Source organism: Labeo rohita, chromosome 7 (genome assembly GCF_022985175.1).
Source record: "Labeo rohita strain BAU-BD-2019 chromosome 7, IGBB_LRoh.1.0, whole genome shotgun sequence".
NCBI lineage: Eukaryota > Metazoa > Chordata > Actinopteri > Cypriniformes > Cyprinidae > Labeo > Labeo rohita.
The window spans coordinates 33173203-33192533 of record NC_066875.1 but is presented as its reverse complement, the minus strand read 5'-3'; the positions used below and the strand labels follow the sequence as shown (position 1 = coordinate 33192533).

At 37.3% G+C, this 19331-nt stretch overlaps 1 protein-coding gene across 2 annotated transcripts; it reads right to left on the bottom strand.

The window, feature by feature from the left end:
• Positions 1–67: 67 nt before the first annotated feature.
• adgrg1 (adhesion G protein-coupled receptor G1) lies at positions 68–16919 on the bottom strand. Of its 2 annotated transcripts, none has more exons than XM_051115320.1 (14): positions 16472–16919; positions 6313–6398; positions 5707–6150; positions 5513–5549; positions 4677–4791; positions 4467–4589; positions 4239–4352; positions 3878–3920; positions 3667–3770; positions 2035–2153; positions 1657–1916; positions 1431–1545; positions 1061–1335; positions 68–827 (listed from the first exon to the last, which is right to left on the bottom strand). In XM_051115320.1, the coding sequence occupies exons 2-14, from the start codon at positions 6377–6379 to the stop codon at positions 703–705; spliced, it is 1941 nt and encodes a 646-aa protein (XP_050971277.1). In that variant the 5' UTR covers positions 6380–6398; positions 16472–16919; the 3' UTR covers positions 68–702. The 2 variants fall into 2 exon arrangements, with proteins under 2 accessions (XP_050971277.1, XP_050971276.1); XM_051115319.1 differs by having other exon boundaries at positions 5707–6153; positions 16472–16916.
• Positions 16920–19331: the final 2412 nt, after the last annotated feature.

The following is a 19331-nucleotide window of genomic DNA, read 5'->3' as shown; positions in this document are numbered from 1 at the left end:
TCCAATGTAACATGTTTAAAAAGGTGAAAAAAAACAAACAAAAATAAATCAGCAAACACCAACAATATTGGTTATATATATTCTGTATTATGATATTCCAACAGAAATACACATACAAAGTCACAAATACTTAAAACAGAAATTACAAAGTTTGTGCTTTACTCTATTTCAATACAAAACTCTGAAGAGCCAACAAAAGTGCAACTTGCGTCTGACGAAACTAATAGTTTGCTGAGCTCGTTTACCTTGATTCTGAAAATACATGGGGAATGCACTTTTTTTGGCAGTTTAAACCTACAAAATCACATAAATTTATATCACATCTTAACTGAACTTTCTGACCACAAAATGAAATGTTTTTTTATTCATTACTAAAAATGAATTGCTATATCTCCTATTTACATTTCACAATGAATACAGCAGTTTTACACAGTAGTAAAAAAAAGTGCAAGGCTGAAACAAATTATTATACTCGTACTAAAAACATAAACACAGAAATACAGCTTATGACAGGTGAAGCCTTTATGCTCATTTACCCGACACTATATGATCAGTGCAATGTCATCTGAGGAACATTCAACACCCTGACCAGCAGAATGAGAAAGGACCTATACAAATGCCCTTTGAGGATAATCTTAACAACTCTGAAAGAAGTATAATTTGGCAATTTCAGAAAGACACTGTTTGAGCATCACCAGACTTTTAACTCTTTTCATGAGTCTGTAACATATGCTGTTTTGAAGATCCAGAACTGCTCCCATCCGAAAAGGAACGATCTTTCTTTTTCATCCGTTCGAGAGCATAGTATCGCAGCATGAGGAAAAATCCTGTTGGGAATATAAGGAAATGGAATTTCATGACCATTTTATACAACAGAATGGAAGCCAATGAGTTAAATTCAAGATTTCTGAAGCCAACGCAATGATAAGAAAAGGAAACAAGTTTCAGGGCAGCTTTATTTTTATATCCCGCTACAGGAACTCAGCTTACACTGACACAATAGCCTAGCCATGATTTGACCTTGTGTATTTTGTGATAGTGCATTCAAGAAAAACTTTACCTTGTAAGGAATTGATAATACAGAAGAGGAAGAGAATGGCCTCTGACAATGGGCCAAAATCCAGGAAACCCAGGCCCCACGTTGTGCCAAACAGACAGGTGAGACCCCAGATACTGAGAAAAGCCACATGAATCTTCTTCCAGTCAGGTCGGTTGCGGATCTCCCTCACCACAAGGAAAAGCATGACTGCACCAGAGCTCACCACAACAGCCAGTAAGCCAACATTAATGATGTAATGAGCTAAAAGGCTCTTTTCATTCACCAGCATCCAGCACCTAGATGAGATGATTTTAATTTTGTATACTGCATACACGGTTATACTTAATACAAATAATACTATATTGTAAGTACTGTAAATACATCTCCTTACATGAAGTAAGGACTGCTGACATTATCACTTGGCACAATCTCCCTTTTGCCATAAATATCCACCTTATGAATCTGCTCTGTTAAGAGCAGTACACTGACTAGCAAAACTGGAAGCCCTGAAAAACAGGAAGTTATTAATTATAATGTTTATATTCAGTACATATTCTTATTTGTTTTTATAACTTTAACTAATATTTAAATAAATACGTGTTCATGTTTTCACTTACCAAAGCCTACCAAGTAAAATATCCATGTCGGGAGATTTGAGTCGAACACCTTGCGGATCAACAAGAATGTGTGAAACACTTCCATGGCCATCCAACAGAGGGTGCTAAGCAGCGCATAATGCAGAAGGGAACCTGTTATCTTACAAACGCGTTCATTTCCTACATTGGCCAGTGTACCGGTAAGAATGAAGAACAAGCACAGAAGAAATATCGCCACCACTAGACCACGGTGCACCAGTGTGATCTGGGTTTTCTTCCCTCTTTTAGAATACAGAGACAAAACAAGACAAAACAGGGTGAGATCAACAACAGAATTTTCACTAAACAAGGATTTTTGTGATACTGTTATGAATTCCAAACCAATGAAGTCACAGTTACCTGCGTTTACTGAGCCAATAGAAGAGAACCAAGCAGCTAACTAAGGACACGGCACAACCCACAGCGGTAATGAACGTCAGCTCCTTTAGATGGCGAACTGTATCCTTCTGTTCCACTTGCTAAAGCAATGACAAAAAAGAGACAACAAGGTATGCATCATCAAAACTGCTGTAAGGAAAGCCTCAGAAGAGCATATCTCTGGAAAGGAGACCAGAGGTCATATTTAATGGATGGCAATAGAGTAGAGGTGTCACTATAATAAATAAACTGCTTTTGTGGGAAAACAGCTTATATCATTTAATGAACTGACCGCCTTTTGGCTGATCTTCAATGTGTTTGCCATTAAAGATTCATTTTGGATTGCTCTGTATTATAAAAGCAGTCAGACTTTTACAGCAGTTTACAGGAGTTTCCTATTCATTTCTATGGCATCTGCAAATAGTGACTGACTGTTGCACAACTCAGAACAGAAATTCTATGATGTCAAAGCTGTGATGTGATTGGTTATCAAGCCACTGATAAAAAAAGCCATTGGTCTCCTCAAGCTGGGATTCAAACTCTGGACGCCCATAGCACAACAGCACTATAGAGTGTTTTCACAACACGTCATCAGTCAGCCATATTGGCGGCACAGAACATAAACAGTGCCACTGAACCTAATGAAACTCGCATATTTCGCTGATTATTGCTGCTGACAATGGTCAGTTATTGTCATGTTTTGGGCTGTACTAATCGGTTGGACCAGTAAAAACATTTGGAGTACTATAAACTGCTAAAAGTTATAACAAATCAAGGAGAAGAGTGCAAAAAACTGTCTGAGGAAAGAAGGCGTTTGTGACTGGCCAAACTGAACCAGGATTTCCAGCGCAAGAATCTTGAAAACATTTGTTTGTTCTTATAATTTCCAGGCAGGTAGGTAAAATATTAGGCTAATATCTTAATTAATACTGCTAGTACGTATCTTTACCACCTATTTAAACTACCTAAATTTAGTTTGTCATTTATATATTGCACCCTTTCCTGCTTAATAAGTCCTTCTGTATAACATTTTTCCATGTTTTAGACAGCATAAATTAGCAAAACAAAATATACAGTAGTATGTTAACCGTGCAATCCATGCTATTGTTTATATCTGAGTAACGCCAATATGGCAGCGCATCCAGGTAACTGACCAAACCGTGACGTAAGTGCACACCCTCTATATGTCAGTGCACTGCTCACAAGGCTATTAGCATTGACATAATTTCATTTCTATGGCATGATTTGTTGCCAACTCTGTTCCACTGCCTATGCATATAGTCAAGGATGAGAGAAATGTGTTTTATTCATAAAAGTGACATGACGTGTAGCCAAGTATAGTGTGCCACACTTGGAATTTGTGCTCTGCATTTATCTCTCCAAGTGCACACCCAGTGATTAGTGAACACACACACACACCCTGTGAACACACACCCGGAGCAGTGGGCAGCCATTATTGCCACGGTGGCCGAGAAGCAGTTGGGGGTTCAGTGCCTTGCTCAAGGGTCTCACCTCAATTGTGGTATTGAGGGTGGCAAGCGACAGGATTGGCTTTCAGTGAAATTACCAGCGATGACTAAACTTACCTTGTGTCATAGTAAAGCTGCTACTCACCACAAGAATAGCGAAGTATGTGAGGTGATTACAGTGGCATTCTGTCACTGTGTCATGGATTTTAAGAGTTTCACAGCCATCATATCTCCAGTTCACTGCATTATCTGCAGAAACACATCAACAGAACAGTCAGTAATTTTGCTTCAGCCAGCACTGAAACTTCTGCTTGATGTCTAATACTGAATGTTGATTGGTCTTTGAACATGCGCACCTCGTCTTGTGTCCCATGAAACACATTTTCTAGAACAGTTGGCCTGTGAAATGAAATAGAAGAGGTCAGGAAAAAATGCATCCATAGTCAGAACAGTTAAAAGAGAGTGGCTCAGCACAGTACTCTTGCAATTTAAATGCTGAAAACAATATTTTCAATTTTATCAGACTTCACCTCACCAACCACCTGATGTGGTTTTCAGTGTTAAGGAAATGGCAGACATTTAGTCTACTCATTAGAAAAGGATGTGAGGTATAGTTGTTGCTGAGCTTATATATAGCCTTTTAACATCAAATATATAACAAATATGGTATAACTTGAGAAAGAATGAAAAAAAGTAAACATGCTCAAACAGACTTACTGGGAGAACAGAATGATGAAACTTGATTTTGACAGGTTCTGGGAGGTCTTTGATGATCTCATTCTCCACAGAGAGTCCAACTATGTCAACCAGAAGAACTGCATCAGACGAACCCTACACACAAATACTGTTATATCATACTGTACATTGCCATATATGTTGGTAAGATAATGGGAGCTAAATAATCCATCCACATAATTTATCTCTGCTTGACAAATATTGTCATACCTGAAATAATGCTTTGTCTTTGAAGTAAGTACACACCACTTTGGATTTGTTACTTGAGTTGGATTTCAGACAGGAGGGAAGATAGACGGAGGGTGTCATGTTTGATGATTCAATTTTAGGGGTCTGGAATGCAACATATATATTTATTCATAAGCTAGAAAGAGACGTTTATTAGAACTTTTTGCTTCTAAGAGGTCAAATGATATTTACTGGCAGAGTTAAATTAAGTCCCATGAAACCCTCTTTCATCTCAATGACTGTGCTCTGAACACAAGGTAGATGCACTGGACCCATTGTATTGGATTTCATCACTACTTCCTCTATCCTGCAAACACACAAACACATGCATTTAGACATGATCCTAATGTTATTTTAAAAAAATGTTATTTAAAATAAAGTTATTCTCACACATTCACACACGAATGGAGAAAAACACTAAGATAAAATATTTTTAAAAAGTATAAGGCATGCTTGCTTGCTTTCTTTATATGTGAGTGTCACATTCCAGTAAATACACAAATTGCACTGATGTCACAATAACACTACCTTTTCATTCAAAGAAAACATTTTATTTATAGTATTTTGGAGGGCTGTGGAGGGTGTGTATGTATTTGTTATGGTTATAATAAAAACCCACAGTGAACACTTTTTGTAACCACACAATATGTATACACCCATTTTTGCTTCAAATAGATTATGCATAAAATGTTCTAAAACATTTTATTAAGAAGTCTAAAAAAATCGATTGAACATGCACAATAAATGAGGGGTAAATTCAATAAATAAGATGTTGAAAATGTGTTTGACGTATTTTAAATGCAACAATACACTTGGAAGTCCATGCATAAAAAGCAAGCATAAGTTCGAAAGGCATTGTAGTCTTGGGTTCAGTTTCCTGTTTGCGGCTAAACCTCTGTTTTTCACTCATAAGCTTGTTATGATTAGGCTCATGCACAACATCACCTCTTGCTATTTGCATGATAGACCACATCAGTTCATAACACTTGAAAGTAATAAGGAAACTAAAAAAATGATCATTGGCTTACATGTTTGCTACTCTTGCCTCATCACAGAATTTCTTCTCTGTAAATGGGAAAACAGAAAAAATATATTGAAACTAAAACTAAGCACATGCTCAGAAATGCTGGACTCACAAGTTTACTTTTTTATATTTGTAGTTCAAAAATGATAAAACATTTTAGGGCAACAAAACTGAACATATTAAATTCAGGTTTCTTACTGCAGTTGATTGTATCTCCTTTAAAGTCATACATTTTCATGACATCCTCTTTGATGATATCGCCACGGATGCTGCCATTCACAATACCATACAGAGCAACGGCTTCTTGTTTGTCTGGTGAGAGGTCAGTGCAGCAGTTTTCTTGAAGGCCATTTGATCGACACAGAGTGTGATTCTTTCCATTCACTTCCACTATGAGCAGGTCCAGCAGCGGCTCCCAGAACACACAGAAATGACTTTGATTTTGATGAGGGTTTGATTCTATAGGAATGGATGAAGACTCTGTGCACTTTGCTGTGATACTTCCCCTAACAGAGAGTGTGCTCTCATTGGCTGAAATCTCAATTTTCTCACAGCCTGTTTTTAAATCATATTTCAGATTTCGGGATGCAATGCCATGATGCCATGTTCCACACATCTTAAAGTCTCTGTCATTTTCTGTTGCTGCTACATGGACAAAAAAAAAGGATTAAAAAGTTCAAACTATTGTATTTTTACCTTTATCAAGTACATTTTCCTTCTAAAAATATATTCACTGAACAGGATAACAAATATTACTATATATGCTAGTACATAATTTTACTTTATTAGTTATTACCTACTTACCTTGACTCAAAATGAACAAAAGGCAGGTGATTATCCACATTCTTACAGTCTTTGAATACTGCTCCATTGTAGCTCATAGATGATGCCTGAAAAGCAACAGAGAACTCTGTTAAAGAAAAATGAAAAAAAAAAAAAATTATATATATATATATATATGTATATATATATATATATATATATATATATATATATATATATATATATATATATATAGATACACACACACTGACGTCCCTCAGTAGAGATATGCAGGGGATATGCATTTGCATCCCATATTAGGGTTGTGCCGATAGACGATAGTTTCGTGTATCGACGATAGTCAGAGATATGCGTGTAGAGCGCTGCTTCTGTAGCGTTTCAGAAACTTGCCGCGAGGTGGCTGGTATAAACACAAAGGCAAAAATCACGGTGAGCGGGAGGGGGAGTTTCGGGTGGGAAGCATGCATGCTGTAATTGCGGGAAGTCGCTGATGCTCGCGAAAGCGTGCAATCGCTTTTTGCGCGCTGCCTTTCCGGTTTTACTTTCACTTTTGAAATCGATAACGTTCAGCAAGGAGGGAAGAGGATGGAAAAGGGGCGGCACAGTAACTCGTTTTTGGGGGGAACGACCCGCCCTTCGCGCTGCAGACGTGTGCAGTGTAAATAAGGGGTAAAAAATGTATTCATCATACAGCAATCGTAACTACTGTATTTACTTATGGTACCAGGAGTGTTTTTTAAAGTGCATAAACGCGCTAGACTAGGCTAGCCAAGTCAGTGATGATGTTCTTTGATAATGTAAATGTTCTTTGCTCGTTTTCTGCAGCCGCTTTTTGAATAACTAAGGAATTGTAAGCATTAGTAAAACATTAGGCTGCTTTTAGCCTTATGCTGGTGTTGGTTCATTTGCCGGCAATGAAACCAAGTAAATTATTAAAGAGGTCATCGGAAGCCCATTTTCCACAAGTTGATTCTTTAGGGTCTTGATAAAAAATCTATAATATTCTTTGGTTAAAAATTCTCATTGGTTGTGTAAAACAACACCTTTTTTTACCTTGTCAAAATGAGCTCTGCAAAAATTATAACATTTTGAGGGATTGTTCCTTTAAATGCAAATGAGCTCTGCTCGCCCCGCCCCTCCCTTCTCTCTGTGGAGTGACGAGCTGCCCAGAGACTGTTTACTTTAGCCGCATTTAGTGCGTTTAGCCGCGAAACTTGCTAACTAGCATGTTATTAGGAAAGGTGATTGCAGAGATTTATAATAAACCCCTTCTACTCACTTCTGCTGTAGGTGAAGCTGGATCATGAATGATTTGCGCGAAAATAGACGCATTTATGTAGATCGGGAGGCACATTCCCTTTACAAAGAAACGTCATCCACTGTAGGGATGGGCGATATGGGCTTAACAATGTATCACAATAATTTTAGGTATTTATTGCGATAACGATATCAATGACGATAATTCAGCTAATCCTGTTTCTTTAGAGAAAAGTATTATCTTTCCTATTTTTTACCCAAAATAGAGTGTTGTGAGCATAACTGAATACACACGTAATGTAATGACCATTTAATCACTGGAATGTGAATTGAATTTTTGTACTTTTCGTACTAGAAGCTCCTTACACCAAGGCAAATCTTATGTGTGTAAACACACTTGACAATAAACTGGAAGCCGGAGGGCGCCCTTGTGCCTAAACTTCACATACGCGTTATAGCAAAAGTAATAGTACTTTCGACACTTCAGGAATCTCCAATCCAGTTATTGCAGATTTTAAGAAACTTTAAGACAATAAACATGATGGCTACAATATATGGTTTGTCTGTGTTCTTCAAGCAATCTTGGGTATTTTTATAAGGGTAAAGTATATTTATAATGCAATGCTAATCGACATAGCCTTTATAATACTATAAAATGGTATGATTTCAGCCTCATTCTGTGATATGAAACCATGGCTGAGCACAAAAGGTTATTTCAAATACTCGACTATGTTATGAAGTTAATTTGGAGAAAAAGCATGTCAATAAATGATATCTTTGTTGGACAATGGGTTTGTAAACAGGCTCATACACATGCAAAACTGCATTGCACACGTGCTACTAGTACATTTAATGTTATTCAAGGCTCAGACCGATTTTTGTCGCACTGCACAGTTCTGACCAAAACAGTTCCAGATTGAAGCTCCTCATTTAGTTACTAGTTTCACGTCCGCGTTCAGCATGTCACTCTGTACTGTCGCATGCAGAAATATGTCAACAACTAGACTTTATCGATATTATCGCGGTAAGACTAATTCTTATCAAGGGGAAACATTTTACAGATATATCGCATAACTTACATCTCTGCTCCGGCATCGAAACAGACATCTGAGAATGGCTCGATTTGAAAAAGGGGATATTATTTTTACAGATTTATTAAAAACCACTGCATGGATTTTTATCATTATAGGGTAGATTTGTACATACACTGCCAACACACATTAATGTTACATCTACATTAAACAGTGTTACAACACACATTAAACAACATCTAAAAGTGAACTTTGCATCCGATGACCCCTTTAAGTAAATTAGCACAATAATATTGTGTATTGGCGATCTCACAGGCTGATGATAGGACGATATGAAAATTTAGCATATCACCCAACACTATCCCATATGAATCAGAAATCATGTTATCAATATCAGTTCTTTCCCTTTACCACCTCATTTTACTGAAAAACACATGTCTGCTTTATCTGTAAAACAAAAACCTTCCTTTCCTTCTCACAAACTCACTATTCTTGAGATAAACTGGCAGCCATCTAGTAACACATCTATTCCTGGGCTCTTATCAATGAGAACACATACATGCAAGGGTAAAAATACATTCTGATGCACGCTAGGCTGCATCTGCCATCTCTTATCAATGATAACAGACACACTTTCTTTCGCAAAAAAGGGACTATTGATATGATATTGCGAATGCACACACTCAGTGCAACACACAGATGTGATGCCATCTTTATGTCACAATCTGTGTAGTAATACATAAGTCCTCATGCTCAAAACAAATAGCATGGCTTATTTCTACGATAAAATGACTCATAATACACTGTCAGTTCCAGTGTGCTAAAACACACAGCCAGTGACAGTGGATGAGTCAGACATTGAATGGCATGTTTTTTGACTCACAGGTCATTGAGGCACGCAACAGATCAACAAGTCACTTCTGTAAATTTGACTGTTAAAAGCTCATGTTTCTTTCTCACTTTGGTGAGACACCAAAAAACTGTGATAAGGGTAAAAATGTAGAAATATGAATATACTTAGAAATATAATATACTTAGAAATATGCAGTTTTTCACTTTACAAGGTTGGTAACTAATAGACTGGAGTCATGTAGATTACTTGTAGATTATTGTAATGTTTTTAATCAGCAGTTTGGACTCTGATTGGCATTAGTGCGCAACAGATGTAATGCTAAATTTCTCCTGATCTGTTCTGATGAAGATACTTATTTACATCTCGAATGACCAAAGCAAATTTTCATTTCAGTTCTTTAAACAGCACAGCGATTTCACAAATAAAGTCTTCCATCTTGTGGGTAACAGCCACAGGTTCAATGATACATGCTCCAACACTTTAATTAGTTCTCACATATGTAGCGCAGATCTGCTGTTTCGCTTTTCTGTGTGTTGACCTTTACGTCTTTCAGAGTTATGAGCCAAACTAGTTGAAATGAAACTGTAGGAGAATATAGCAAACTGTAAAGATCAGACACCACTGTGGCTTTCCTGCATTTACCGACTTCAAGCACAAACATGCGTCAACCTGTTGTGGCAGGCATTATGCAAAACACAACACCTGCAGCTACTCGATCTGGTCTGACGATGAAACTACTTGATGTGCTTTCCCACTGCTGCTACTATTATAAGATGTGTTCTAGAACCACTAAACTACTATGAAACTGCATGCATGCATAAACAAAGAGAATGAGGACAAGCAAGATAAAAGAGGTACTGACATCAAATGATTGCTAACTGCATAGAGAGAGCAATGTGAAAATATCTAAACAGCAAATGTGCACAAATACATCTACTTGTATAACTACTTCCTTTCACCAGATTGACTTGACAAAATTCTGCAACATATTTAACTGATTATTGCAAGTGTCAGGAAAATGTGTGAGACTTCTAGAAGTGTTTTCACACAAAGGAAGCCTATACTATTAACGTATAATTTTGGACATATTGGACACTATGCCCTGTATTGAGAGCCTTTTTGAAAAGGAATAATTTTCAAAATGAAAAAAATATAGCGAAATATTGCTGCAAGCAGCAATTATCAGGGTTCAAGCACTTTAAGACATTTAAGCACATAAGAAAAAAGATATTACTTATTTATTATTATTATTTAGCAAGCCTAAAACCACCTAAATCAATGAATAAAAAAGTAAATCCAGGTAATTTGCCATAGAAATATTATTTTTAATGTTTATGAACGTTATAGCACCACCCGTGGTCCGATCTCCATAAAACTTTCCATCATCATTTACAGGTGCATCTCAATAAATTAGAACGTCATTTATGTCAGTAATTCAACTCAAATTGTGACACTCGTGTATTAAATAAATTCAATGCACACAGACTGAAGTAGTTTCAGTCTTTGGTTCTTTTAATTGTGATGATGTTGCCTCACATTTAACAAAAACCCACCAATTCACTTCTCAACAAATTAGAATATGGTGACATGCCAGTCAGCTAATCAACTCAAAACACCTGCAACGGTTTCCTGAGCCTTCAAAATGGTCTCTCAGTTTGGTTCACTAGGCTACACAATCATGGGGACGACTGCTGATCTGACAGTTGTCCAGAAGACAATCATTGACACCCTTCACAAGGAGGGTAAACCACAAACATTCATTGCCAAAGAAGCTGGCTGTTCATAGAGTGCTGTATCTAAGCATGTTAACAGAAAGCTGACTGGAAGGAAAAAGTGTGGGAAAAAAAAGATGCACAACCAACCGAGAGAACTACAGCCTTGAGAGGCTTGTCAAGCAAAATCGATTCAAGAACTAAGTGAACTTCACAAGGAATGGACTGAGGCTGGGGTCAAGGCATCAAGAGCCACCACACACAGACATGTCAAGGAATTTGGCTACAGTTGTCGTATTCCTCTTGTTAAGCCACTCCTGAACCACAGACAACATCAGAGGCGTCTTACCTGGGCTAAGGAGAAGAAGAAATGGACTGTTGCCCAGTGGTCCAAAGTTTTGTATCTGATTTGGAAACCAAGGTCCTAGAGTATGGAGGGTGGAGAAGCTCATAGCCCAAGTTGCTTGAAGTCCAGTGTTAAGTTTCCACAGTCTGTGATGATTTGGGGTGCAATGTCATCTGCTGGTGTTGGTCCACTGTGTTTTTTTGAAAACCAAAGTCACTGAACCCTTTTACCAAGAAATTTTAGAGCACTTCATGTTTCCTTCTGCTAACCAGCTTTTTAAAGATGCTGATTTCATTTTCCAGCAGGATTTGGCACCTGTCCACACTGCCAAAAGCACCAAAAGTTGGTTAAATGACCATGGTGTTGGTGTGCTTGACTGGCCAGCAAACTCACCAGACCTGAACCCCATAGAGAATCTATGGGGTATTGTCAAGAGGAAAATGAGAAACAAGAGACCAAAAAATGCAGATGAGCTGAAGCCCATTGTCAAAGAAACCTGGACTTCCATACCACCTCAGCAGTGCCACAGACTGATCACCTCCATGCCACACCGAATTGAGGCAGTAATTAAAGCAAAAGAAGCCCCTACCAAGTGTTGAGTACATATACAGTAAATGAACATACTTTCCAGAAGGCCAACAATTCAATAAAAATGTTTTTTATTGGTCTTATGAAGTATTCTAATTTGTTGAGATAGTGAATTGGTGGGTTTTTGTTAAATGTGAGGCAAAATCATCACAATTAAAAGAACCAAAGACTTAAACTACTTCAGTCTGTGTGCACTGAATTTATTTAATACACGAGTTTCACAATTTGAGTTGAATTACTGAAATAAATGAACTTTTCCACAACATTCTAATTATTGAGACGCACCTACACATGTGCTCACCTAGTTTTGTGAAGTTTTGTGTTTTCATTTAGGATGTACAGGCTTTTGGGTATATTTGGACACGCCCCTTTTTTAAACAACCCCATTATAGCTACCCAAAGGGTAAAGTTCAACATTTTTTGGATAATTCTTGATCTAGACAGTCCAACAAATTATGCTGCAGTCCTTATATTAAGGTTGAGCCTAGGAATAATTCACAAAAGTAGTTATATAATCGAAAATAATGAATAATTTGATTGACAGCAGTGGTTCATGAGGCAAAGTGGCTCAGTATAAGGAGATCTATCAAATTATATAAATATTGTGGGGATGTGCTAACCCTGTCCAATAGGTGCTCAAAATTCATTGCCCGATGGTGGCTATGTTTTTTTTTAAATGTCCTCATAGTCACTTGTGGCACTTTGGACAAAGACACTGCATACCAATTTTCAAGTTAATCAGACTAACCAGTGCAAAGTTATAGCCGTTTTTATGTTTTTTTGCCCTATTATAGCGCCACCAAATGGCCAAACTCCGCACTTCTTTTTTTTTTTTTTTACTGTGACCTCAGATTGAGCCCTTACATACGTGTCCCGAGTTTGACGAAAATATCTCTATCCGTTCAAGAGTTACAGGCGTTTCAGTAAAAGTGGCTCTGCCCTTACAAACTTTCTGCCACCCCGTATCAATGGTGAGTCGAAAGTTCAACTTTTTTTTTTTTTGATTATTATTGATATTCACTCTTCAGAGAGTCTTTCAGTCAGTTGAAAATTTAGGACTAGTTTGCAAAAGTAGGTTCTTCAAAAAAATCCAAAATACCCCAAAATTTTGGTGATGATTTAATCCGATGTGACTTTTTCGTTGTGAGCCAAGAATTCCAATGATATAAGACATTTGAGCCTTCAGGGGTTATACGCAATTTTGATCGCCAGGCCGACTGGTGCGAGCCTTGGTAACATTGTAGACGGTGGCAGTACTACCATCCCTCCAAGTTTCAAGTCTTTATGACTTACGATTTCATCTGTCAGATTACTTTTAGGGGTAGAATGCTGATCCTTGGCCATTCTAACTATTATAATAGGGTTTCAGCACTACGCACTTGAACCCCTAAAAAGGAAATAAAAAACTGAAACCATATTATAATGAAAACAACCTACATAACAGCAGTTGACATCTTTTCTATGTTGTGGTTAGTGATTTTATTTCATAGTTCTTCCACCCACACTAGCCACCAGGTACTAACAGGCCCCAATAACGTGTCCTTACAATGCAGATGAGCAAACTACTTGGATGCAAACTAATATTCAAGTATAATTTTTTACTGTATATAGCACCTTTTAAACATATCTAATGCAATTCAAAGTGCTTTACAAGCATAAACCAAAAATTGGCACGAAATAAGCAATGAAAATAATACAACTAACAAAATGTTAGAATGGAAAATCTCAAATGTACATAACTGATAAGAAAGAAAAAAAAAAGAAAAAAAGAAACAATGAAAAAACATCAAAAGTTAGCTGTTAAACAGAGGATTTGGGGAATGACAATTTACATTCTCTTCACTGTAAATTATAAGATGACACAGTTGAATTACAGGAATTATATCTTTATCCAAACATGTTAACAATGCATGTATAAAAATGGCTATATTGGGATTTAACACAGCAGACTAGTCACTACCACTGAGAGTACCCAGTTCCTCTGTGCTATGTTTGAGAAGGGTGCGTCTATGCCTCCACCCTTTCTGGCCCTCTCTCCCTCTGCCATTGTTCCAGCTATGTGGACCTCACAGCAGTCAAAGAATGTCGCTTTTCTCTCCAAGCACCACTGAAAACGGGGCATGTTGGCAGTTTTAAACTGTGCAAGAAAAAAAGGAATTTTTGCCCAGATTCATAACATTTTCTCATCCTACTATGTTATTTCCCACTCAACAGCCATTTAAAAAACAAACCTCCAACAATATAACACTTCCTCTTCTAATTATAATGACTGTGTGGAAAATTGAGTTGCAAACCCTTGAGCCTACGCTCCGGCTACCTACTTTTTTCTTGTGCTGATAAAATCTCCCAAAATGATTCAACATGTTTTGAAGCTCACCTAAGCCTCAAGAAATACAAACCACAGAAAATCCGCATTTTATCTGCATTTCCATGACCGGTGTTTTCTCTAGCAAAGCTAACAACCTGCGCAGAACAAGAATGTGAACTTTGAGATGAACTAGGTCAATCTTTTGTGCTTTTCCTTTGTGACATCACAGCCAGACAAAATAGCAAGAGGCCTTTCAGCTCGCTTCATTCCGAGCTGAACTGACAAGTAGCAGGGGCTGAGGGCAAAGGTCTTTCAACCATTTAGCACCAACCACATTGAAGCTAAGTTGCGTTATAGCAAAAACTCGTTGACGTTTAACTGCGCACATCAACCATCGTGGTTCAGACAGGAAAACCAACACACACTACTAGACATGACATGCAGCTAAAATGGAATCTTCTCTGATTCTAATTTAATGAGCACTAAAACACTCATGTGTGGTTATAATAGGTGGTTGTATGCTTAATACCCACCAGTTATTCAAGAAAATGTCTTATGAATCTAAATTCAGTTCACATTTGCATTGTGCCTTCCAATATGCAGAAATAAAAAAGCATATGTCTGTAGTAGGCACAGGCTTAATCTTCTCAGTCAGTTATATAGAAGGCAGATAAAGGAAGCATTCCTTTCTATTGAGAAGGACTGACTGGGGCGGGGGGGCTGGGGGTGCGGGATTGTCGAGGGTTTCACTACAGTCTCAGTGTGTCTTTGATTTGTTCGTAGCCTCGGAGTAAATATGCGGCTGCTGCTCCTCCACCTGCGCTCCAATTTCCCCAAGGAGCTTCTTGTCTCATATATTACACCAGCAAGTGTAAAAATGTTGAAAACAATGTGAAAATAGAGAGAAATGCATGAAGAAAACAGAAAAATGGCATGTTTATCTTATAAAGGTTGAGGCGTGTGTTGTTCATATCTAATCCTTTAAAAGGTTATTGCATGTTACGTGTTAATGTGTTACTTTAACCTTATTAATATGACTTATTTGACATCAATTTAACATATTTTAAACCTGTGGAAAAATACAAAAACCAAGCCCATTTATGTGAATACAAAAGAAAGACAGGAGAACAGGGCTAGTTGTCACAAGAGCTATATATATATAAGGTTTTGATAAAACAAGTGTGGCCCTAGACCACGAAACCAGTCTTAATTAGCACGGGTATATTTGTAGCAATAGCCAAAAATACATTGTATGGGTCAAAATTATAGATTTTAATGCCAAAAATCAAAGGATATTAAGTAAAGATCATGTTACATAAAGATAGTTTGTACATTTACTACCATAAATATATCAAAACTTAATTTTTGATTAGTAATATGCATTACTAAGAATTTGGATAACTTCTCAGTGTTTTTATTTAATAATATTTAATAATACTTCTGGATTTTATTTTATTTTGCATCCTCAGATTCTACATTTTCAGTTGTATCTCGGCCAAATATTGTCATATCCTAACAAACCATACATCAATGGAAAGCATATTTATTGGTTTTGTGGTCCAGGGTCACAAATGTCCAGTAAATTCATAATGTATATAGCTTTTAAACACTTCATTTTTGTGAAATCCTTCAAAATAAAATTTCTATATCAAATCATTTTGCTATAGCTCTAAACAAGTGACTACAACAAAACCACACTAGCATCCACTGAAAAGGAAAGGATAGAAAATGATGTTTTTCATAAATATCACACCGGGGCAAGTTGTCACAGGTTGTGAAAGCTGTCAAGAAGATCTAGCTGTTATAACTAAGACAACTTGCCCCATATAAAGTGTGTAAGAGCTTTGAAGGATTATGGAACAGCCCACATTGAGAATTAGGCTATCTCGGTTCACGTGTTTAATTTTAAGCATGTAAAAAAAACATAAAACGTCTTTATTTCAACAAAACTCTATTCACGGGGACATTTTGCTACCAGTATCAGATAGTTCAGGTTTTAAATGTATGAAAACGCCTTTCTCAAAGACCGAGTGATCTGAAATAAAATCATGTAACATACGCAAACATTTCAAGAAATTGGCTTACCGTTCACAGACAAACGCAGAACACTTGCTATCTGCCCCTCGTACAGAAACACTCGCGTGCTTGTCGAAAACGGTCGCGTACACCGTCGTTGTTTATTTTGCGGTAATGTTCCCAGCGAGACAGTACATGTCAAAACACGCGTAATATAAAACGAGTGGAAGAGCGATAAACGCAAGTGACTTTCTCACTCAGGCTCCGCGCCTACAGTGATTCAGTCCCTCAGAGCGTGTGAACGCTGAACTGAGGCGCTCGTGTCACATTATCTCGTAGTCATGCAGAAAGCGGAGGAAGACGTACTACACTCTCACAACGGTTTCTTAGAAACACTCCACCAGAGGCAATTCCATGGCAACATGAAAACCCGTAAATAAAAAAGTTGTCAAAACTGTTGTAACTTTAAATAATTAACAAGGGTGTATCATAAAAACTTCCGGCTAGGTGCAGTATAGGTATAAAGGAGGGAGGAGCGATGCCTGTGAACACTGGCTATAGTTTGCATAGTCAGGTTATTTTTGCATTATAAAAGATACAAAACAAGTCTTTTCTCAGTATGGCAACATGTTCTTTTCAAGCTTTGTTGTCTCGGAATTTGTTACAAATTAAACCCTACAATAAAGCCATAACGTCCATGATACTGATAAGATTGCATTGCTAGGTAGTAGACCTGAGGAGAAGGAGTGCTTCTGTGTGTGTGTGTGTGTGTGTGTGTGTGTGTGTGTGTGTTGTCTGTTGATCAGTTAAAGCACCTGGCTTCCTGTGCGTCTCAGCTGCTATTTCAACAGCGTTTATAAAGGCCAAGGTCTGACAAAGGCTTTTCTGTTTCTCCAGGAGACTGATGTTGAAAGACCATAAATAAAGAGTCAGACATTTACACTGACGGCATGCTTGATTTTGTTTGATACGTGTCTTATTTCTGCAGTTGGAAGTGATTTATATACAGCAGAAATGACATGTATATTTATTTAAGTATATATTTTATGTATTTTTTTTTTAAATCACATAATTTGTAGTTTTAAAATTAAATATATTTAAAAATGTAATACAATCCTAATCATTCTAATATGCTGATTTGATGCTTAAGAAACATTTCTGCACTTTTTAAACAAAGGTTTGAAAACAAAGGGACACAAAAGATAATTCGCAGTACATAATAAATAGAAGAAGAACACTGTGGGTAGAAAGATGTAATCTGTTCTATGATCTATGTCACAGCTGTTAGACACATCTTGACAAGGTGTTCACCCAGCAAAACAAAAATACTAAAAATTCCCATGTTGACCCATATTAGTCATAGACTAGATTTTAATTTCAAATTATGTTTTATACATGACTAAAAGCTGTAAACTGGTCACCACATCCTGAAAAGTACTAAGAAATTCCCTTTCGCTATTTAACATGCATGGTTAAGCTATAGACAATGTGTAACTTGTTCCCCAAGAGGACATTAACCCCTTTCAGCGAGGTTTTAAATTGCTACTACGACGTTTATGTCTGAACTTGTACACTGGGTGAAAAAAAGAGACTTTTCAGCTCAAGTCTAGCTGTTAAGCATCTGACTATGCATTTTGTTTGCAAAGTTGTCAGTTTTATTAGAGTTTAAGGTCACACCAGCACCAATGCTGTACAGACAACTGCTTTACGACAGCATTAGGGGCCCCTGTCAATGTATTCACAGCATTTGCCTCTGAGCAAAACAGCAGTGCATGCATAGCTCAAAGAGATATTTTACTACTCATGCACACTCACAGACAAATAATTTTGGTACATCAGGCTATTTTATTTTTAGGTATATTTTGGCTTTGTCTAAAGCAACACGAAACAGATGGCAGCTAGTGCAGATGGTATATAGTGCGATGGCAACTAGCCAACAAAGACAGTGGCTCTGCTCTTTTGTTGCCTCTCTCAACCGTTGTGAAGTAGTGCTGACTCCCACTGTGTAAATCCATGGTGATCTCCCAAGCCAGGGGAACTCCAAAATGATGTTTAGAACGTGAGATTAAGGGTACCAGCATGAAAGAGTTTTGCACTCATAGATAAACACAGACACAAAAATGAAGACAGGTTCAAGCACACCCAAAAATGCTTTTTCACTGAATAATGGAGATAACTTTGAGGTGTTGGGACAAGACCCAATTTACTTGTCCTACACCTACTAGTTGTTCTGTGTGAACTTTGAAACATTAAACATCTGTGTTCCTGTTTTGAACATGAGGCTGTTTTGCTTAAACACAAACATGCTTTAATATTCTACTTTCCTTTTCAGAATGTGTTTGAGTAGAATAGAATATATTCCAATATGTGTGTATAAATAAGAAGCATCATAACTTAAAAACTATTTTTGCATTAAATAATTATTTTATGTATACAACAAAATCATTTAAATAATATTTTAATAATAAAAATGTACATGCATATGTACTGTACATATGATAATATAATCCAAAACCATATTCACTCCCTGCTATTGACACACAACACTAATGACACTGTAGCTGCTGTATCTTGTTCTATGGATTTTTCCCCTTTTCTACTTCTCTTTTCACCTATTCTAGCTTTCTGTTTCTTTTCACCATCCCTCATCCTGCTGTGGTAAGTCAGGAGGTTTCTGCATGTCATTGTGGTGTCTACCCAGCTGCATCAATCGCATGATGTCTGCAACATTATAGTCTATGGTCAGCAGTCGGTTAGTCTGTTAACTGACATATGGATTTACCAACAACCTCCCCCAAACAGATGGATACCCCCCACCCCTGCATTATTAAAATTCATTCAAAGACTGAATCAGCTGCTCTCGTCTCGTGACTGGATCTGGGAATTGGTCGTTCTACTGTCACCATGGTTATTTGATTGACTAGTGACT